The 24,422-nt window shown below is 38.8% G+C and overlaps 1 protein-coding gene across 1 annotated transcript in view; it reads left to right on the forward strand.

Annotated features, from left to right (window-relative positions):
* Positions 1-24,422, forward strand: part of LOC109033969 (prolactin-releasing peptide receptor) — a 186,903-nt gene that overhangs the window by 131,558 nt on the left and 30,923 nt on the right. Inside the window, exon 5 of the mRNA XM_072303774.1 lies at positions 7,908-8,054. Within this exon, the coding sequence (XP_072159875.1) occupies positions 7,908-8,054 (147 nt within the window). The remainder of the gene's footprint in view (positions 1-7,907; positions 8,055-24,422) is intronic.

Genomic DNA, 24,422 nt, shown 5'->3' on the forward strand with positions numbered 1-24,422 from the left:
TTTTTTTTCGGTAAATGCAATCGAGGTAAAAAGTCGCAAATGCGGATAATGAGACTTCTGATACTATATTTTAAGAGAAAAATAACGGTTTGGACCCACGAGGATCAGAATCCCTCGTTCTTAGCTCTCAAAATGCAAAAATCAGCGATTTTAGCATTTTGTAGTCAAACCGCTGCTCGACCGTCGCTCGACTTAAATGTCGCGGCATTTGACGCGCTGTTTCACAATGATCCCATTGTAGGAGTGAAAAGTCCTTCAAGTATGTTCATTAGAGGTGTAAGAGAGTCACTTTGACCAATTTTTGTTGCTTTTAAACATTGAGCTCATCGTTTAAAATGTTTTTTATTTTTTGTTTTTTTTTTGTTTTGTTAATATAATTTTCCTGTTTTTCATCATTTTTTAAAATGGTTTAAAAAGGGCGACTCATCTTACACCAAAATTGAACTCCTTTGGCGAACAATATACGTAGATGGTCAAATACTTCCTCTAAAACAGTTTTTGGATTCAAAGCCTCCCAAAAAAGCCGATGTTGCCATATTTTATCCCCGGAAAACACAAAAAACCGAGTACCTATTTTAGTATTTGGAGGCTGTTCCTCACCGAGCTCATTGAGCAAATTTCAGCAAACCTTGAATTTTCATACGTTATGACCAGATTACTAGTGATTATGTACATGTGTTTATCTATACAGCCTCCCACCGCGGCGCGACGTTGCCATATACCATCGATAAAATTCGATAGAAATCCGCGTTTCCTTAGATTTGAGCCATTTTTTCGGATATTGCACATGGAATACATATGGGTCATTCCACGTCAACGCAACCAAGCTCGAAACCCGACCCCCTCCGATTTGGCTGAAAATTGGTGTACGGGGTCTTTATATCATATTAAGAAACCTATTTTGAAGGGTTTTCCCATCTGACGCCCCGTTCGCGAGATATCGACCCCCAAAGATGGGGTGAATTTTAGCGGTATTCAAAACAGCCCGTTTTAGCGATTCTCATTTTCTCGACTCTCCTCTCTTTGACTCTCCATAGCGAGACTCTTTATCAATCCATCATGCTTTGAAAGAGTGTTTCTAGACCACTTTTTCATGTAGATTCTGAATATGCCATCGAAATTGAGCTTAGAATTATTTAAATGGCCGTAATTCAGGCTTTTTTAAAATTTACTATTTCTTTGCCATTCAATGTTCAAACTGAAATATCCAAAATACAGTCTCTCCGATTTTGTGTGAGTTCTTCATAGAACAGTGCATAGAGCGCGCTAAATATGCTCGTACAAGTAGAGTAACATCCTCGAATTCTTTTTTAGGGGGTCCGGCCCTTCCCGCATTGCAGGGTCCAGCCCTACCTTCTTCAGGACCCAGCCCTACCTTCTCCAGGGCCCAGCCCTATGTGGTTAGTGCTCGGCCCCGCCTCAGGTAGGACTAGGCCCTTAGGCAGGTAGGGCTGAACCTTAATTTCAGCATGGGCCTGCCCTAGAGTACCTGTATAGGGAGAGTAGCGACAGATCGGTTCATGGAGGGCTTAGGGCCCAAAAGTGCAGCCACCCTTCTAACCAACTTCTAACGCACAAAATTTCACTGCCAGTCTGCAGATTCCAATTCTAACCAAGATGGCCAAGAATGTACAACTGTTCAGATTCTGGGAGAGCGGCACTTTTTGTGCGAGCGGGGGTTCGAATCTCGTAGGGGACAGTTAATTTTTACTGGTTGTATTGAATGTTTTAGACCAATCATCTAACAATAATTAATACTTGGCAACTTAGGAAGCACATAGGTCCCTTACGATGCGTATTCGGGCATATGTGTAGAGTAAAAATATCATACGTAGGGTGTCCCAAAAGTACCGGGACTGGTTCTGTAACTTCAAAAGTAAGATAGATACAGACATGATTTTGGTCTCATTTTAAAGATCAACTCAATACCTATCGATTAAAACCAAGATCAGCTCAATCGAATAAAAATTGACCGAGTTATGACAATTTGAAATTAGTGAGGAAAGTTTACCCCTACGGTTTTTAGGAAGATTTTTCGCTTACCAGGATTCAAAAAGTAAATATTCGTATCCACTTTCCTCCGAATCTTCCATAACTTCCGTTTGCTTTTCAAAGTACCGTCCATCAAACCGGATGCACTTTTTCATGCGCTCTTGCCACTTATCCAACATTGTTTTCCTGAATTCTTCCTCTGGGATGGAGTTGAAAAAGTTTTGAATTGCATTCTGGATTTCGGTCTTCGATACGAATCTTCGTCCGTGCAGCTCCTTTTTAAGCGTAGGAAACATCCAAAAATCACATGGAGCCAAGTCAGGGCTATAAGGGGGATGAGGGATTGTTTCAACTCCATTTTTACTCATAAATTCACGTGTTAAGCTCGATGTGTGAGGCCGCGCATTGTCTTGATGGAGTATCCACGAAGCTTTCAAGTCCGACCGTTTCCGGGAAATGTGCATTCTCAACTCCTTTAGTACTTTGCAATAATACGCACTGTCAACTGTTGTGTTTGATGGTACAAAATGTTGATAAATGACACCTCGAAAATAAAAAAACACAATAAGCATCACTTTATCGGCCGACTTTTCGATTTACGGCGATGAAGAATCTTCCTTAAAAACCGTAGGCGTAAACTTTCCTCGCTGATTTCAAATTGCCATAACTCGGTCAATTTTTATCCGATTGAGCTGATCTTGGTTTTAATCGATGGGTATTGAGTTGATCTTTAAAATGAAATCAAGATCATGTCTGTATCTATCTTACTTTCGAAGTTACAGAACAAGTTTTTTGGGATACCTTATGTATACTTTACGCCGAAAAAGCGAACCTGAAACTTAAATGCGTTAACTTCCTAAAACCATATATAATCCAACGAAAATAAATAATTGGTACATAACAGCTTTCTTGTATGCAAAGAAAATAATTAAAAATGTTAAAAAAGAGATGTCAACACAAAATTACATAGCCCCTTCAATTCAGAAGATACTACAAACGAACTGTACCTTAACATTTTCATATCCCAGAAGCTAACGTTCCCATGACGAATATTACCATCGCTAGCGATTGCAAAATCCAACTTGTTACGAGTTTAAAATCACTTGTAGAGTGGGTGCTTACTTGTAAAGGTGGTTTATTGAAATACTAGCCCTTCATACATTTCATTTCAATGAACAACAAGCAGAGTGCTTTCATATGCACGTATTAGAGTAGGGAAGAGCTCAGCTGTTTTCTTTGGAAATTCTTGTTAAAAATTGTAATTTCTTCTATATTCAAACTTCCTTTTTAACCCTCGCCCAAGCCAAGTCAAATCGACCCGAGACTTGGGGCAGTGGTGATTCTTGCCCATGAAATTGAGGGTATATAGTTGAATTAGTGCAGGGGGGGGGGGGGGGGAGTCCTACACCAATTTTTCTCTCTTTCTTTCTTGTAAAGCGATGTTCACTCTGTGCTTCATAGATGCATTCGTAAAAAGGCTCAGTCATCAGCAAAAACAGTTCTTAGAATTTGACTAAAAAACGGAGAAAGCAATGGATTACACACACAGCACTGCAAGGGCAAAAGGAAAATGAGAGAGAGATATATAAGAGGGGATGAGAGAAATGTAGTTGGAATACTCAGTATAATAAAATTAACCCGACTGTCTCTTCTCCGGGACCTAAAATGCTGGTGTATAAAATCTGTAGATATAGGTCTACCATACATCCTAAAAGAAGATCATCAAATTGAAAAAAAGTAAAAAAATCGAGTGTTAACACAGCTGAAGATAGGAGAGACCATAGTTTTTTTCACTTTTCCCAAATCTGAGCGACATCTCATTGGCAGTAGAGAATGGGGCATTGCGAGTGTACGCATCGCAGCATCGCGCCTTCCATTTTGTAGACGCAACACGGACATCCATCAAGCACGAATAGTTGTATCTCTGCGCCGTCATCAACGCGCGTCCTCTCTCTTGCTCTACCTCCAAATGGCATTCGTTTCCATTTGTCTTGTTTGTACTGTCGTGCTAAGGAAGAATGCCGTATGAGCATTCGAGAGTTGCCAAATTTCCTCCGGTAAAATGATAATGTTTCAGGAGAGTTATGATTATTTTTCCTTTAAATTTTCAGATACTATAGATTCAATTGTGATTGAAATCCTGTAAAACATTGGTTGGAAAATGTCCAAGAGTTTTCCAGGAACATCGTAATATATCGAAGAAGATTTGGCAACACCTAACAGCTTATACGGCGTTTTTCCTTAACACGGCAGTGTAGTATGGTGCTGAAAGAGGAACGTGAACAATACAGCCAAAGATAGGCGAGGCATAATTGGGCCTCGTTATTCGTCGCACAAATCGTTCTGCCCCGTAGATCTCATTAAATCGCACAATATTGTAATTAATAAATTTAAAGAGCTTAAGATTAATATTATTTCTTCATAATTTTTAAATTTCTCCATTGCTTTTACCAAATTTTAAGTAGCGTATCGCAAATCCCACGCTTATTACCCCAGCTCCAGGTGACCATTATCCGAGACCATCAAACTCGGGTCACCTGGCTGGACATCGAACCCTGGACCTCTTGGTCACAGGGCCAGCGATACTACCACTACACCACAGGAGGCCGACAAGTCTCGAATACCTCTGATGAACGCATAAAACAATTCTCTGGAAACTACAAAATATTAGTTTTGGCGCTCTAAAAATGCATTATGACTTCCGAACACAATTGCAGTCATACTCAAAGAGAGCCGTATGATGTCAGGAACTAAGACTCCGGTTTTTATCAGTGTCTCGAAGCCCCCATTTGACCCCCTCTCTCCTCTCGCCTTTGTCACGCTTTTGCAAAGAATGGATGTTTCCTGAGCGCGCGGGTTATAAACACAGTTGGACGTATTTCTATCAAACGGAACTATGTGCATTATGACGTGAGCCCTGTTATGCACATATGCTTATGGGTCTCAGGGCTCACGTCTTAATGCACATAGTTCCGTTTGACAGAAATACGTCCAGCTGTGATGACCCGGCCTCCTCGAACGGGTGCTTTTGAAGTCTCTCATGGAGAAAATATTTCTCCTCGTATTGCCACATTGCAGAGGAGGCGTGACCCATTAATAAGGATTTTCGAGCTCGAGAAACTCCCCAGACCAACAATCGTGCAACCTGCAGAGTATGTATCCAACTCGGAAAGTCTTTTTTTCTTTAAATTGTCTTGCGTTATTCGCATTACATTTGATCTCTGATGCAGTGTATAATATAACCGCCTTCAGAGGATTTTAATAACCGTGGCCATGATTTTCTGGAAAAATGATTTCTTCTTTCCTTCCTTCCCTTCGATGTTTACTCTTGAGAAGGAAAGAGGCATGAAAAGTTGCAGAATCCCCAGCAACCATCTGCGTCGGTCACCGGTCAACGATGCATCTTCTTTTCAACAACAATAACGCTACCCTTATATACTACTTATTTCCAACTGTTCTTCGTCAGCACCGGTGGTCCAACGGGTAGAGCATCCGTCTGCCACCGAGGAGGCGCCGAGTTCGATTCCCGAATCAGGAATTTTTTTTTTTTTTTTTTCCAATCTGTAAAATCCCCCAATCTTGATTCTTCGTCCAAATAAGTCACAAAACTCATTTTTACAACAATTAATTTAATATTGAAAATAGTTAGCTCAATCAGCGACTTTTACTGACTTAGCGGTTAGGTCAAAACTCATTTTTACAACAATTAATTTAATATTGAAAATAGTTAGCTAAATCAGCGACTTTTACTGACTTAGCGGTTAGGTTCGGTTAGGTTAGGTTCGGTTAGGTTAGGTTAGGTTAGGTTAAGTTAGGTTAGGTTAGGTTAGGTTAGGTTTCGTTAGGCTAGGTAAGGTTAGGTTAGGTTAGGTTAAGTTAGGTTAGGTTAAGTTAGGTTAGGTTAGGTTAGGTTAGGTTAGGTTAGGTTAGGTTAGGTTAGGTCATCAGCTCTTTAATAAATTAGTGGCATTCTGTTCAACTAATGTTTTTCAAGAAAGAAAAAATTAATGTTTCACTAAACTTAAATTTTTTTAATTTCCGACTTTAAAAATTACAATCCTACTGTTTTTTCGAAATTCCCGCGCCAATCTACGAGATAGCATCCGAATAGTCAATGGTCATCGGTCGATTACCGGTGCGCTCGTGGCAACTTTTTAACGCCTCTTTCCTTCTCAAAGTGCTTAATCCTTTTCTTCCTATTCTCCCTTTTCTTTTTTCTTATTTTCTCTCCCCTTGATTTTTAAAATATTATAATCTGGGCAAAGATGAAGACGTGTCGCGGTTGGCACCAACATTCGATAACATCATGACGGAATCCATTATATTTAATCTATGAACATCTGGTATGGAGAAGATCAGAGAAAAAAATAATTAGATAATTTTATTCCGCCTGAAAAAATAAGATAAAAAGTAATTAAAATTTTCGGTAAACTTTTTTGTTCCATTAAATCGACTTTCAAAACATGATGCGTTCTTAACTTAAATGAGAAAGCTGTTGAAACTCTTTGGCTCAAGTTATTATTACAGATTATCAAAGAAAATTAACACTTGGATGCTCCAGGAAGTATGATCAAAGTGTCGAGATTAAAGCTGTTGTTATTTAGGTACGATTACATGATACACTACCATCGAATCCTTTATAAACATGAATTTGTTGCCTCTTGACGCAAAGTGATACAGTTTGATGTGAACTAATGAGCTTCATTTTCATAGATATTAGTTCATAAATTGATTACTTGACAAGTAGCTCCAGTTTTTATCATCTTCCTATAACTATAACTGTGCGCTGAGTCTCCACTGAAAGCAATTAATTACTCTCGTAATTGGACAGCAGATCTTTCTTTGCGTTGAGTGACGCAGTTTATTAAATTTTAAGCTAAAAATCACTCCCAGGCAAACTCGTAGGAGAGGTACTCGTACGAAAATATCTCTGATAAGCATTAAGATTATGAAATTATCAGATCATTTATTCTGGTGCCCATACGTTTTTCGTTCTTATTTTTGTACACAATGTGCTTCACAAAACACAAATGTATAGTTAAGGAAGGGTGGTAAATAGGAATTCTAAAAGCTCACGACCTTTTAATTGCAATTAAGAGTTGGACTTTGTGATGTCTCAAGTGTATTGTGTATTTAATCCTTATTCAGGCTTTCCTCTGTTCCACTTACTTTCGGCAGGGCTGGGACACTTAATTATCTTTAATTTTATTCGTCATAGAAGCGAATTTCGTTGGTAAGATAAATTCGTCGTCTCCGAGACGACAGGAGGTAACAGCATTTCAACGTTGTGAACTAGTAAACGTTTCCAACTGAAATTCCTCGGATTTTTCTTCTGATCACAAGCAAACCAGTCAAAATTTAAACAGAGATCGCAGGGTCAAATCCTTGAAAAGTTTGATTGTTCGAACTACGCTCTTCGGTCTGGGGATGAACGACAAATTAGGAAGTTAAAACTACTTACTTGAGAAATCAGCCGTCCATACCTGAAAGTGTAATGAGTGAATGAAAAATACATTCTCGTGTACATTTTGAGTTATACAAGTCGATAAAATGTGTGAAACCAAAGAACATAAAAATAAAAGATTTCTTCTAAAATCATCCAATAAATTTTCGTTCATAAAAGTTCTTCTTGATTTCATTAAAAAAATATCTGAACTCTGATCAGCTATTGCTCTCACCGATCATCGGCACCACTCGGTGTCTATCAATTCGTATGATGAATGATATTCGATAGCGAAAATTCGCTTAGTATCAGCAGTTAAAACAGGATAAGATATTCCTGATATTGTTGGGTTGATTTTGGTTTAATCATCCTCTTTAATGGCAGGGTTATTCTATAAATTAAGGGATGGCAAGTGACAATTTCATTTATTGAAGGAGTTATATGTTTTCATTTGTGCCTTATTTTTTTTCAGGGACGGAAGGGACGACCTCCTGCCAACCCTGAATTTGTACTTCAACGAGGTCACATATGATATGCCCCAAGAGTTGCGGACACAGAAATACCTAGCAATGATGCCCACGACCTATGGGATTTGCATGTGCCCTTTAACAATTCTAACGTAAGTTATTCATACGTATATTCATTATTACTGACCTACGCCGTAAGGAATCAATCTCCATTTTAGAGAAGGAGAAAAATGAGGTTGGAGTAGTTCTGAGCCAAAAACATCTTAACATTTTTCCCGCAAAATATTTAAATCATAAAATTTGGCACAGAGCCACCTTAATATTTACAAACCACACATTATATTTTCCGTAAAAACATCGTTTTTTTTTTCATCAATGTAAATGAAAGTAATCCAGGCGGAGTGTGCGAACATTTCAAAATTATGAGTTGATTAACGCTGAGTTCGTGAGTTTGAATATTAGAGCCAAACACAGAGCGGAGCGGCAACGGCCCCGGCGTGCTGGCATGCCAGCGCGGCATCATGCGCACTAGCGCCTACAGACCTAACCAGGATACTTCACGCATTGCGCAATGTGTGAAGTATTCTGTTAGGTTTGTAGGCGCCTATGCGCGTGTCGCGCTGGTCGCCCTCGCCCGGCGCGCCGCGCCGTCGCGAAGGTGTAGCACACAGGAAAAATCTAACAGCCTTTGCATGAGACAAATCAAAAGGTTTATTCGGTTCAGGTATAACAAGATGATATTTTCTTGAAAGATAATTAAGTCCTGTTTCACCAAAGAGGTGTAGAGAGTTTTAGTGAATTGTCCCTCATGGAGTTGACGCTTCCCCAATTTTTCCACTTCTCGCATTTTCGTATGGTGTTCGCCGGCGAATAAATAAGAATTAACCATTATTACACTTCGTCGCTCCTCTAACGTGAGGGCGTATCTCTATTTTCACGTGAATCCTGCTCTCTGTATAACGCAATGCTTTTAAGGGCTCTTATTAAAATAGAAATGCGCCCTTCCGCCTTACGTTAAATGAACGATGATTTGTCGAATGTCGAGGCTTGTGTGCGTATGCTCAAATGAGATTTTCTTTGTTTGCGTAAACGTTATTTTTGCTTCAAAATAAAACTTTTTTCCTGTTTGAAAATCGAGCTTCGTTTGTATAAAATTTCTTTTAATACGTAGGTAGGTTAAGGTAGATTAATAAATCTTTGAAACCGAAACCCAGCATAGTATCAGTGAAGAGAGAGAGAGCAACACCGTATGCTGCGCATATTGCAGGTGCGGGGCTAAACTGCTCATTGAACGAGCCAAAATGAAATGAGAGATGAAGAAAACGAGGAGGTTCGATGAAAATCTGCCCGCGCAAATGGGGTGCCATTAAAATCTACGGTTTGATGTCGCCGAAATTTGATCTTGCAGGGAGGGGAGAGTCGAACATGATTGCCGATTTTGTGGGGAAAGTAAACACCGACGGTTACGCCAGGAAACAACATATTATAGAGACCCCACACAATAAACGAATGAGGGGGGAGGGGGCACACTCTCCCCCCGTTCGCCCGAAAAAAGGAGGAAGAAAAAGAGAAGAAAGAAAAGAAGAAGTAATGCAGGAAAGAAAAGGGAGAACGCTTGTTAAGGGTAATAATGTATCACGAAATTTACTCCACATTAGATACTTTATAATTTTAAAAATATCCGCCCCCTTACGCCTTCTAGGGTGGACCGTTTTGGAACTTTTTCGGAATTTTAAGATGGCTAAAGCTAAAAAGTTACGTCATGACAAATCTTAATTGGACATTCAATAGGCTCAAGTAGTTTGATTTCTCAGGCTCTTTAAGCCAGGGAATTTTGACTGTGTTCCGAACAACCTATCAATCTATGCATTTGTTCTTACGGAGTTTTGTTTAAAGAGCTTGAGATAAAATACTGTGGTAAGATTTAAGTGAGTCATAAGCAATGAGAAGTCTTCAAATTAAGCAAGTAGAGCCAACAGAACTAAATTCAGATCAGGCTAGGTTCGCGTTTATTATTTCAAATGTACATCCGAGTCTCTGGAGCAAATTTTGCGCCACAAAATTGCGTTGTTCGGTTTTCTCCAAGTTTGAAGCGCGCTACACTCGAGGAAAAAATAACAGAAAAGTTTACAAAGACAGAAAGAAATAAAAGAATCGATTACATAATGCTCGATTGTTTGAAAAATGGCACAGTGTCAGATTGCAGTCAAGAGTTTCCGATTTAGTCCCGTTCTACAAAGGCTTCACCACGTGAAATGATTTTTTTATTCATTATTTTCTTTTACTTTTTTTGGAAGATTTAAGACCAACAGATACTTTTTGAACGAAAAATTATTAATAATTAATAAATCCGCGGTAAACCTGTAAAAACACGGGTAGAATAAATTCACGTATGAGCATTCAGATATTTACAGATTTAATCTTCTAAATAATTCATTTTTGAAAAAGTTAAGATTTTTTTCCTGAAACTTTTTAGATGAATTAGATTTGATTGGAAAGTGGAGTATTTATGCTAAAAGAAGTACCTATGTTGCTCGCACTCTTATTCACAATGTTACTTATACCATAAATACGTCCAAGTAAACAGAAAAATACCAAGTCACATTTTGGGGAAAATCAGTTTTTAGTAGTACTAAGCTTACCTATAGCCGCACACTTTCTACTATGAAAAATTCAAAGTTGAGAAAAAGATGTAGAGTAATTAGAGGAATAAAACTCTAAACCTATAGTTCCTTGGTTCCAACTTGATTTGAACTGAGTTTTTTTCTCTAGAATTCAATCCAATTGCAAATCAAACTATCCAGGGAAATTAACCTAAAAGAATCAGGTGTCCTCCAGGAAATTCATAATTTATCATAAGAGAGGTAACGATCGAATGTTCCTGTGCCATGTTTCCTTCGTATTGACAGTTATGCAATTTGAGCTGTTCGGAAGTATACATATAATTATAATAAAAAGTATAAAAAAAACCTTGGCTCGAGCTTGATATGAACTGAGTTTTTTCTTTTGAATCCAATCCAATTACACATAAAACTATCCAGGAAATTCAACAAAAGACAAAAACAAAACAAAAAAATCAGGTGTCCCTCGGAAAATTCATAATTTACCATAAGAAAGGCAACGATCTAATGTTCCTACGCCATGTTTCCTTCGGATTGACGGTTATGCAATTTGAGCTGTTCGGAAGTATAAATAATTGCATCACGACTGTGTACTTCACGTCTTGGGCCTTTTATCACCGAAACGGTATCGAGAAGTGGAATCAGAATGACGTCACGGGAATCGAGGGGGGAGGGGCGGGGCGTCCGAATCAAAGCTCACACCTAACTCAGCAACGACCTACTTCCTTCGTTTACTTTCTAATCCCATTTTCCGCCTATGGCATCATTGTCGCTTCGAGAGTATTTTCCTGCTCTCACAAAGATTTTTCCCTCGCTCGTAACTGGATAACCGATTGACCGATATACGCTACTTCCTTCCTCATTTTCTCACTGTCGGAGGTTTTCAGGGCGTTCCGAAGCAGTTTACCCCTTCGGCTGAAAGCAAGTTGCCAGTTTTGTACACTCAGGAAAGGTGCAAACATTTGTACCTATCAGTGACGTGGCGTGTTTTGCGATATATCGATTGATCTGCCATTGAAAACTATGGAAAAGGATCGATTAACAGGGTGTTTGCAACGAGCACCTTAACAATCGATTGTTTACTATTGCTTCAACTAAGAAAGTATCGATAATCGATCATTCACGCCCCCCTACTGACTTGAATCCAACTATTACAGCAAACAACAGTTAAAATTAATGAATTTTGCGCCAGAGTATTTTAGTTTAATGGAATTGTATGATTTATATTTTAACTGTACAATAATACTAACTGATAATATTATAATAACTGTATAATATTTAACTGTATACTTTTAATTCGTTACGGAAGTCATGTCTGCTTCCTTGTCGAAAAAATTTTTGAATTTGGTATTGCATTCATTGCTTGTGCTGTAGTTATTGTGAGATAAGTAATCCCTAATTTAAAAGAACCCAACCGAGTAGAGGAGGGTCAAGTAAAAACACCCTCCTTAGCTTTTAAGATAATTGAATTTAATTCATAGGCTAGAGCTGGAAGGTTGATAAGACTAGAATTGCTTTAGCGCATATGTCACTCACAGCAGGAAACTCACAGCAGACTTTTTATTCAAATGAAAAAAACAGAATAAACATCTTGCTCTCCTTTGCTGTATGACGAAGTTTGCTACAGACAAACTGATTCCAATTTGGGGGAAATGAATTGGAATTAGCTCTGAGCTTAAGTCTCTTATGAATATTTTATATTTTTCTTCCGAAGTCGAGAAGCTTTACATTTCTTGAGATAGGAGTATTTGTAAAATGGATTGCATTTTGCAAAAAGGAACCACAAGCATTCCAATGTCGCTAAGATTGTGTAACTTTTTTCACCTTGCAAATAGAAACTGATCATTTAAACAAGTTTCATCTTTACTACCAATAAACTATAAATTTACGACGAAAATTACATCCGTAAATGTAATTTCCTACGTGATTTCTGTTTTTTTTTTTGAAAGGTTTTAAGTTGCACAATCTAAACAACATTGAATTGCTCTTGTTCCTTTTTGCAAAATGCAGTCCAAAATGAGTCCTGAAGGAATACTTTTTCGTCGAACGTATTTATTTAATTACTTATTGATATTAATTAATTTCTATTTACTGACCCTGGTCTAAAAAGAATCCAGTTATCACAATCTACTATATGCGCACCATAGATTACCGTTATATGTATTTGTATAAATTCATTGGTAGATTCTTGAATTGTTCTCGATAGTGAATGTCAATGAACTCGTGCCTCAAATGCGACATGTCAAAATCGCTAAAATTTCTAAATCTTTTTGAAACAAAACGAATCCGCAGTATTGTCTGTAATTTTCATGAATTATCTGCACGGGCTAAAAAAATGTGAACATTCCAGGGAGTACCTCTCATCAGCTTTCCTGCGAAAAAATCTAATAAGTGATTAAAAAATTAATAACGTCATAAACCGAGATTTGCTGTCTTTGATTTTTCATATATGTATTTTGGAAAACCCCGGGAGTTTTGGTAGGAGCTGTGGCAGCATGGCTCGAAGGCAACAGCTAACGTCGGAACGCGAATTCATTTTCACGGCGCAGAGATGTTGAGATGTTGTATTAAACAAGAAAAAAAGGAGGAGTTTTATTAAATAATAAGTTGAGTAAACACTTATAAGGTATAGAACATTTTTCATTTTGCGCTAAAGAGTGAAGTCGAGCTGAACGGTAGCCCGACTCTCCCGTCCCCTCGACCCCCCCTCCCTTCCACCGTGGCCCCCATCCGCCGTTCTCAGTGTTGCCGCAATAGTGAAAATACAGCCCTGCAATGTATTTAAATTAAATTTTACGTAATGCGATTTCCTTAAAAAGTTCCACGCCGTAACAAAAAGTAACCGACATTTTTTGTTATAACGGAAAGTAGATAACGATCAAGTAACTTAGAAGTGTGGTTAATTTTTCTTCTGTCAGTTTTTCTTTGGGTTCTATCGACTAATAAAATTTTGGTTGCATTGAAAAAATAATTATTGGGTTGAAAATTTGCAACAGCGTTGAGAATCAGACGCAAGTGACTGAGATTGAACGCACATCGGATTGGTGATAGTCGCACTTCTGCCGTGCTAAGGAAGAACGCCGTATGAGCCTACAGGCGTTGCCAAATTTCCTTTGATAAAACGCGAATTTCCTGGTAAACTTATGAATATTTTCCTCCCAATTTTTCAGATAATTTTGTTCGCAATTTCACCTGAAGATTCTGCAAAAAAGGAAAAATATTCATAACTTTCCTCAAAAATAAACATTTCATCGAAGGAAATTTGGCAACTCTCGAACGTTTATACGGTGTTTTTCCTTAGCACGGCAGAGTAGGACTCTACACAGTAGTACACGATACCAGTCAGTTGACATCTGTGAAAGCGCCTTCAATTACACTGGATACTGTGCAATACCTCTGTGGTGGAATCGTTGCTCAGAGCGCCTTGAGGAGAGTCGCTTCGATTTGATGGCAGATTATATTAGAGTTACCGCTGGGATTTTCAATCCTCATATCAACCTTGTTCTTCTTATCACACACCAATGGTATTATTGCCGTGCTAAGGAAAAACGCCGTATGAACCATCAGGCGTTGCCAAATTCCAATTGATAAGACACGAATTTTCTTGTAAACTTATGAATATTCTTCTTCTAATTTTTCAGATAATTTTGATCGTAATTTCACCTAAAATGCCTGAAAATTTCAAGGGAAAATATTCATAACTTTCCTAAAAAATAAACGTTTTATCGAAGTAAATTTGGCAACTCTCGAATGTTCACACGGCGTTCTTCCTTAGCACGGCAGACTTGCTAGTCACAACTTCTGACATGAAGCATAAAACAAGAACACATGAGCTCAGCAGGACCCTTTTCTCATCCCCAGATACGAGTGTAATCTATGGTTTCGATATAACCGACAACCTGGTCAATCAATCACGTCCTTTCAGTTGATATGACTGAAAAAAAGTAACTTAAAGTGACCAAAAGTAACCATAAACACGGAGCTTTTCAACTTTTTAGTAACAGTGAATTAACATGTATAATATTTTAGTGTTTTTTTTCTCATCATACCAGTCCGCCTTCAATGATACGGCGTTCTTTCTTCCTTCAGAGGCGCACAGTGGATTGTGTCAACAGGGAGAAGTCGGACCAAATTTGGGGACTTTAAACGCTTATAGCTCCGTTTATACAAAACTTTGAAGTTCTAAAAGTGGTTCTTTTGGTTTCCTCCTGAAATTTTCTTCAAGAAGCACCCCTTAAAGTTTAAAATGTGACGAACTAAACATAAAAATTTGCAGTTGTAGTCAATTTTATGTCTGACCTCTCTAATTGACTCGATCCACTGTGAGGCGGCTAAGAGTATTTTAAATTTCGACTCATCTTGTTAGTCGGTATTTCAACCCCGGCCGAGGGTTTTAAGAGAGGGAATATATTTTGCCCGCCCATCTGGAGGCTTTAATGCAGCGGCGGCCCTCTGGGTCTTCTCTCATTTACTCCTTTTTCCAAATCTAATTCCGCGTAATTTATTGTTATGGCTTGTCTCTCGCCGCCAAATCACGGTATTTTTCATCCTCTTTTTCTCCCCGCCATATTTCTCACTTTGCATTTGTCATAACGGTCTATGCTGTGCGAAATACTGAATATAAATGACGGCAGCCTCCTATTCGTAGTCTTGGTGACCACCAAGTTCATTACACCCCTTATAGCTCCATATAAAACGCAAAATTCCGGGAATGCAACTATTTTAACTTCCGTGTATTGCGCGGTATCTCCTCAAAATGAAGGCGTTTTAACTTTTTGACGCAGCTGGTCATTCATTCGAATCATTGACTCACATCTTGCGTCTCAGTAAGGGAGACATTTCTCGAGCCCTAATAGACCACTGACAGGATACGATTTTCAGCATTCTGATACATGTTTCGTAACTAAAATTTGACGTAGAACACGATGCGCACAACAAAAATTACCGAAATTAACTTCTTACGAAGATATTTAATGATTCTTGATGCGTGAATTCAAACCACCCCTTCATGAAAACTCAATGGTCTGCGTGATTCACATCGCGCGTTAAACGTTATCATGACAGTCTCTGCGATATAAAAATCTGGCAACCTCAATCTTGACGCTTTGACTCAGCTATAGCAAATTGCCAAAAGTTTGAATGACACATGGTGGAAAATGAACATTGCTTCATTGAGAAGCTTGCTGAAACCGCTGTAGTGCGCGATTTGACTCACATAGAGCTTTGAGTTTCTTGTGAGCGGGCAGTTCTAATTCCTCGTAACCAATGTGAAATAAAAACGTTAATATCTTCGTTAAAAGTTGGTTTCAGTAATTTTCTAAGTGCGAATCGTGTTCTATGTGAAATTCTGGTTAAGAGAGATGTATCAGATTGCTTAAATTCATACTTTTTCTAGTGGTCCATTGAGAAACAAATTAAACTTTTAAACTTATTTAAGAAACAGCGTATTTACTACATTTGCAAATCTGCGTTTGATGGAAGGAATGACGATGCAACTCAGCAAAAAAAAAGAGAAAAAAAATTCAATTGCATGGACGACTACACAGGGTAAAGAACACTGTTCTTCATTTTCAACGTTGCAATCTTTCTGCCTTCCTCTATAAGTATGCGAAATGCATTCTAAAGTTGTCATTTGAACAGCTCCAGGGTACAATATCTCTTTATACGAGGAAGATATATGGTGAGATTGTCAAGTGTTAAAGTTACTTTTATCACTTTTAAATAGTTTTCGGCGTATATTTTGCTTTCTCAACTTAAAATCTTAGACAATCAGTAATTTAAGATTAGAGCTTTAGGGTATAGAACAGAGAAACAGAATAGTCATAAGACATCGCAATCAAAGTGCCTGCCTCAGTTTCACTACCGTTAAGAATGATAATTTATTTTTGGCTAGAATGCTAAACTGTCGAGAGAACTCAATCGAGGCTTTGATTTATTCTGTGCAAAGTGACGCTTCCATTCTTCTGAAATTACTGGATTTTGCTGCATTTTAGAGATAATTCTTAATCCATTACAAAGAAATTATGACCAGTTTAGTTTCACCTCAGTCGATGATTTACTCACTGGACGAACGAAAGCTTTATTTTCACGGGCGAGAATCATACAATTTGGAGCCATTCCAAAAGACGTTGTCAGTGATTCTTGATTCTCTCCTCTCATTCCTAGAAAAAGATCTGCGAGCTTGCTTCGGCGAGTCAGCTCTCTATACAATTGGAAGGTTTTTATTACAAAGGAACCTACTCTTTCATTTCAAGTCAAAAACGGCAATTTTGTCATTGACTTTCCTATTCAAATAGGAGTTTTATTGATTTTTGTTTGTGCCCTTGACTCTTATAGATTTTCAAGATTGGAAGACATTTGTGTCACTTTCGGCATCTTTAACTTTTGAATTTTATACTTGTGGGTTTAAATTCAAGTTTCTCGTCAAAAAATACTCTCTTGCACCAACTTTCACAAAAATCTATCAAATAGGAGCCGCATATCGTAGGATCAGTACTGCCGTGATGAGGAAGAACGCCGTATGAACCTTTAAGCGTTGCCAAATTTCCTTTGATAAAACGCGAATTTCCTGGTAAACTTATGAATATTTTCCTCCCAATTTTTCAGATAATTTTGTTCGCAATTTCACCTAAAGATTCTGAAAATTTAAAGGAAAAATATTCATAACTTTCCTCAAAAATAAACATTTCATCGAAGGAAATTTGGCAACTCTCGAATGTTCATACGGCGTTCTTCCTTAACACGGCAGAGTAGGACACTACACAGTAGTAGACGATACCAGTCAGTTCACATCTGTGAAAGCGCCTTCAATTACACTGGATACTGTGCAATACCTCTGTGGTGGAATAGTTGCTCAGAGCGCCTTGAGGAGAGTCGCGTCGATTTGATGGCAGATTATAAGAGTTACCGCTGATATTACGCCCTAGCACGTGGGCAGTTTCACATTTCCTCACCTCCGACGGTGAGATAAAAAGAATTTAACTCTTTCCTTTTTAAAGTGCTAAATTGGCGCTGGGAGAAAAGCAGGAAAATTTCCCCATCGTCAAATTTTGATCAACTTACTGTTAATGAAAAACTCGCTTGCATAGCAAAAAATCACAGAATATTTTAAACATAGTTTAAAAAAGTAAAATATAAATTACATGTGATTGCGGTGGGTGCACAAGTCGTTTAAACACAATCTCGGTGCGTAGCTGTCGCGCGTTTTAAATCAGCATAAGGCTGAAGATCTAAATTCAGAGGGAAAAAGCTCATATCAGCAAAATTTTCTCTCGAACACGAAAATTGGTGTTTTTTGAGGGGAAAATTAACCTCGTGTGAGTTTCTCTCCTCTGTATTGATATTTTCAGCTTTATGCTGATCCAAAACGCAAATTAATTCATAACTGATTATTAAACATATTAAAAATAACATATTCCTCGTATTTTTACGCTTCATAGCATGAAATCCTCGATCAGAAAACCTCCTGAGAATTGAAAATACAGCAGTTCTGCCCGGCTAAGGAAGAACGCCGTATGAACCTTCAGTCGTTGCCAAATTTCCTTAGATAAAACACGAATTTCCTGGTAAACTCATCAATATTACCCTTCCAATTTTGTCGATGATTTTGTTCGCAATATCACCTAAAGTCCCTCAAAATTTCAAGGAAAAATACTCATATCTTTCCTCAAAAACAAGCATTTTATTGAAGGAAATTTGGCAACTCTGGAATGTTCATACACCGTTTTTCCTTAGCACGGCAGAGTTAGAGAGCCCTGTGTGAACAGGGGCATCTTCGTTTCCTTGTGTGTCTTTGGTGAGCTTTTATGTGTTCCTTTGTATTTCTCCGCCCATGCCAGTGGCGTGGCGTGAATAATCGATTATCGATATCTCGCCATTTGAAGCTATGGTAAAGAATCGATTACTAAGGTGTTCGCTGCGAACACCCTGATAATCGATCTTTTTTCATAGGTTTAAATGGCATAACAATCGATATATCGCAACTCACGCCACGCCACTGGCCATGCATGGTCGTTTAAAAAAGAAGAAAAGAAAAATGGCACGTGTGTTGAGTAAATTGATTGAGTGAGAGTAGCCGGAAAACCTAACGATATGAAACGACCATGTAACTTTCCTAGATGCGAATCACACCCCCTTTCACTTTTCAAGTGATTTCCCGGAATAAGCATCCCGAATAAAACTTTCCTCCTGCAGATGGATTAAACGCTCTTGGGATTTCACAAGGAAAACTTGAGACTCAAAGAGTTTCATCACTCGATACCTAGAAAACGTGATGCTCAGACCGTGTAAGTTTCAAAGGGAATAAAAGTTCAACACATGACTGCGGAGTACTCCGGTGCAGACTGATGCGTTCGTATGAGACTGTTTTAAATTTTGCGTGGCGCATGATGCATACTGTATGTCACCTTTGACGGGAGAAGGAACTTAAGTCTTCGGACGCGCTGGGTGAAGCCGTGAGATTATAGTCAAGTGGGGTCCAAAAATTTAACTTTTAACAGCAGAAAACTCTCTTGGGTCCGAAAATATATAGGAAGTGAGCACTTCAAGGTAATGTAGTGTCATTGGAGAGATTGCATTGATCTTTGCAGGCAATTTTGTACGCTAAAAACGACAGATGATGATTTAAAGTAAAATTTCTTTCGAAAATAATTTTTCTTCCTTCAAACTATCATAACGATAGTTTAGTTTCAATTTTTGCGCGTTTTATCTCAAAATATTTGTAGAATACTCCTCTATACACAGTTTGGAATAATTATCTCAATTTTATGTTTCAAGGACTATGGAAGTCCTTCCTCTCCTAGAAGGTCGATCTTTATTTTCTTGTGCTCCGAGAAAAGCCAATCTTGGGGCACCGATATGGTGATATTTTATAAAGCTGATAGATGTACATCTCCATGACAGTAACCTCCGTTGTTCTAATTGTTTTACAGTCTGCACAGACATGTACGAAGATGTTATTGATTAAAATTCTCACATTAAATTCTGTATACGGTTGAAAATAAAAAAATAAAATATAAAAAGAAATCTCTAACGTTGCAAATCGAGATAGTGTTCGGTAGTCAATCCATCGATGCAGGAAGAGCACGGTTGATCAGATTGAGTTCAAACAGCACTGTGCAAGTCGTGTAATTGATTCTCTGAGTAACCGCAAGCATTAGCAAACGTAAACAGTGTGCAAGTCTCATGTTAGCCCATCTTCAGAGTAAGTTTGCTCTTGTCTTCAGAGGAGTCAACAGCCAGTGACACGAACCCTATGAGCAACGAACCGATTGTTCGCGGCCTGTTTTACGATGCGTCAGTTCGCCTGATTTGCGGATGCATTAGCCTGCAAGGCGACACGATTAACTACAAAAGCTTGATCTGAGTAGAGAGGTGAAATCGTCTAAGGACTTAATGGGAAATTCAAAGGTCAACCCTTTGGCAAGCCGAAAGCATTTACAAGTAGTGGTATTACTTAGTTACATACTAAAGTGATAAATGACGCGTAATTGTCTTGAACAGCATCAGGCAACGTCTATCTAATTTTAATTTGCGTTGATAAATTGTATGGTGTATTATATTTTTTCATAATAAAACTACATACATACATTCCAGCCGCTTCTACTGCGCACCCGGGCGCTCTGCGACACCTATTCCCCGCACTCTTGTCTATCGAGCCAGAGGTCATCTGGTTGATGGCATCTTGTAATTTCATATTGGATGCCACCTATCCACGATTTTGCTGGACGTCCCCTGCGTCTCCTCACAGGAGGAACCCAATTCAATATATTCTCAGGCAATCTGTCGTCCGCCATTCGTTGAACATGACCATACCAGACAAGCTATTTGGTCATAATTTCTGTTCTGCTCGGGGTTCATGATCTCACGCACTATTTCGTTCCTTGTGAACTCGCTTTACGTGATCCCTCCTCGAAATAAATAAAATAAAATAAAAACTTAAAGAAACTTCGGAGTGTAAATGCTTCGAAATTTTTTGAGATATTCCTCAAAGTCTCAGAAAGAATGACGGGGATAATCAACATATCAACGGTGTAAGTCGGCAATCACATATCCCGTTTGCGGTGTCTGAAAATCTCCGCCTCTGTGTTATTTTCTTTAAGGAGAAAAAATTGACATCATTCCTTGAAGTTGTTGCAGAATTATCTTTGCAAAGAGAAGAAAAATCACGGCAGTTTTAAAGAATTGCCGTTGAGTAGTTTTCCGTTTAAAAAATAAAGTATGACAGGAATTCTGCGACGTCGCAGACCTAGTTATGTGAGTGCCAACTTACACCGTCGATATGTGTTTTACACCGACCAGCGACCGCATTGTGTTAGGCGCAATGCGTGAAGTATTCGTGCACTCTTGTGGGCGCTACGCGAACCGGCGACCGCACTGTGCGTTAGGCGCAATGCGAGAAGTATTCCTGCAGTCTTGTGGGCGCTCATATACGTTCGGCTCCGACCGGCGACCGTAATGTGACAGTCGATATGCAACCCATGCATAAATAAATCCGATTTCCTGAATAAACAAAAACCTTTAAGGTTTACGTTTAATGTTTGCCTGTCAGATTTTCACTCCCGCCAGAGCGCAAAATTCGCGCCGGATCATGCACTCAGAGTGACAGGTGATCAAAATAGCAACTGAGTAAGCGTAAATTTCGCGCCGGGATTTTTAACAGTGATGTCTTTGTACCGGATTATTTAATGTTGAAGAGATGTGGCATTCAGCGCTTGTTTATTATGATCAATTTTCTGCAAGACTTCGGGCAAAATATCTCAGAAGTATCTCCATTTCCGAATCCGCTTTCATCGAGAAAAGTTCAAATGGGACCAGAAGTTTGCAACCGGCGTAAGCGATGAAAGGTGTAGACAAATCACCGAAAGTTTTCCGCCACTCGCCGGTAACGAAAACTTTCCGCGAACCTGCAACGCTATCTATGAGAGATTTTTTCCATAAAGTCTCTCTCCTGTGTTTTGATTTCGCGTTCCGGTTTGTCAACAACTCCCAGGGGTGTTTACAAAACAAACAGTCGCGAGCAGTGGCGTGGCGTGCTTCGCGATGTATCGATTGTTCTGCCATTTAAATCTATGCTACAGAATCGATTATTAAGGTGTTCGCTGCGAACACCCGGATTATCGATCCTTTTCCATAGGTTTTAATGGCGTAACAATCGATATATCGCAAAGCACGCCACGCCACTGGTCGCGAGACTCTCCTGACCTCGCGAAGCCGCGAAACTTTGAGCATTTAATGTAGAAATCCGAGATTTCGTTTCCGAGGTCACCATTACTGCCGTGCTAAGGAAGAACGCCGTATGAACATTCGAGAGTTGCCAAATTTCCCCGGATAAAACATGCATTTTTGACGAAATTTATGTATGTTTTTCCTTAAAATTTTCAGATATTTTAGATTGAATTGCGTGTAAAATTGACTGAAAAATTGGGAGGAAAATATTCATGCATTTACCAGGAAATTCGTGTTTTATCAAAGGAAATTTGGCAACGGCTGAAGGTTCATACGGCGTTTTTCCTTAGCACGGTAGATTAGTCGATCGATAGTTCCAGGAGCCTCGCAGATTTTCGAAGAAACACCTTTCGATTAAATGAGCCGCTCTGCGTGAGAGTTCATACAATAGCCGACGAAGTGACACGGTTTTCCGATTTACGGGAGGGAACAAAATCTGACGAAAAAACAATGATCGGCATGGTTCGCTAGCCGGGATTGAATTTAGCCTTTCGCGGAAACTTCGCGGGGCATGGAGAGGACCGAAATCAAAGGGTGAAAATGGACTTCCAGTTAAGTCCGGGCCGGAACCGACTCGCCACTGTGATTAATTTCCGCGTTTTCCACGAAAAGTCGAGAATTATCCCATCAAGGGAGGCTGATGTTTCATCGCTAAATTTCCAATTTCGATATTTCGAAGCAGGATAATACAGGAGCCCCGTTTGGACTGCATTTTGCAATTTGGAACTATAGATTCTGGCCTGGCTTAAAAACAACGTATGTGCCATTGGTTTCCCTATGCACATAAGTGTTTTTTCAGATGAGCCAGAATCTATAGTTCCAAATTGCAAAATGCAGTCCATTTGACGATACCGCACAAAATATTCATGTAAATCATATTTTTTCGCATGAGCGGACAAGGTAATGCTGATTATTTCACCGGAACAGCTTTTAGCTGCTTAATAACTTTTAGGTATGAGAGAAAACCAATTTCAACTCATAACGATAGTAAAATTCGAAGAGTTGCTTCTTTATTAAGACTTTTAATTCCGCCTGTAGCTATTGTGAACCCGTTAGTTGGCAGAACCTACTCGGTGTCAACTGTAATAAACCAAGCTGCCAAACTCGAATCAATCCCATCTCATGTAGATTTTCATCCGATTTTTATTTTTCTTTTCAGTTTTATGAATTAAATAATGGAATTCATAATTTCGTTTCTTCTTAGCTCTCTAACAGATGGAAAATTAACAATATAATCAGAGATCAAATTTTTTGTGGTAAGAATTAAAATAACTTACAAGAAAGTCGAGACTATATTTCCTTCTGCATAATATTGGCTTTGTGCTGTCTTCCGCAAGCTCAGATGATATTTTACCTGATTTGAACGAGCGACTGAATGGTTTAGGACATGCATAATAGGCTATGCTAAGTACTATTGTACAGGTAAATTTTACCAGGAGGCTAGGTACTAACTAAAAACAGTGTTACACGTTCTGTTTTCGAAATCATACCGGATAGTCATCGAAAATAAACTTGAAAAGAAGTTAGGAATTTTTATAATAGATACAAATGAAAATGGTTTGCTTGATGTATGATAGATTTTGCGCAAAATGTATGATTTGTGCTTTATTTGATCAACGCTAAGTGCACACGTTATTATCCCGCATTAAACTTCATTTTCGAATTTACCGTCGCGTGAATAGCCTTCTACATAAAATTCAAGCCATGAAATATACGTGATGCATTAATTAATGCCTTGTCTATTGGCCTACTTTAGCTGAAAGGAATATAACTGAGTGCCATTTACAAACGAAAATAGAACCAGAGGCGCTCACTCAATATTTCGTCCGACGGACGTGACGTAGTGTTTATCCCAACGCGCGGATGCAACTAAACCTACCCAAAGGATATCGGCGTTGCATATGCAAATAATTGAAGGCGCGCTGTTATTCCCACCGGCGGCGTCGCACGGTGGATCGGGTTAATTAGAGAGGTCGGACATAAAATTTTTGGCTGACACTGCAAATTTTGATGTTTATTTCGTCACATATTAAATTTTACAGGGTGCTTCTAGAAGGCAATTTTTCGAGGAAACCAATGGAACCACTTGTTCACTGAGAAAAAACTATATGGTTAAAATTACCGTATTAGTGGTGTTCAATATGCACTCTTAATTAGCAGTGGCCATAACCAATAATAGTGATATTTTTACTGGAGCAATCGTAATTTTGCAAGAGTGCGGTAGTAAAATTACCATTTAATGGTCAAAATAGCTCTTTTATTGGTTATGACAACTACTGATGAAGACCTCATATTGAACACCACTAATATGGTAAAACCTCAAATTTTTGTATTATCGGAATCATAAACGTTTAGTTTCCAATTTTTGTCCGACCTCTCGTATCGACTCAATCCACTGTGCGGCGCAACGGGCTGCATTGAGCGAGAGCCCACTATATTTATTTCCCAAATGAATGCAATTTAAATCCTCGCCTCCCCATCAACCTATCATCGCAGGTTCAATTGATTTACCCGCCATTGAAAGGGCTTCCATGACGTCACACTTTAAAATCCTCCGCTTTTTTGGGCGGGCCTTTCAGAGCGTGTACTATCCGCGGAACCCGCGTAATTTTATCGCCGGGCAGTTAATTATAATTTGATTGTGCCCCGAGAGGCTAGCCGCCACTTGATTCT

The sequence above is a fragment of the Bemisia tabaci genome, chromosome 8, assembly GCF_918797505.1.
Source record: "Bemisia tabaci chromosome 8, PGI_BMITA_v3".
Classification (NCBI taxonomy): Eukaryota; Metazoa; Arthropoda; class Insecta; order Hemiptera; family Aleyrodidae; genus Bemisia; species Bemisia tabaci.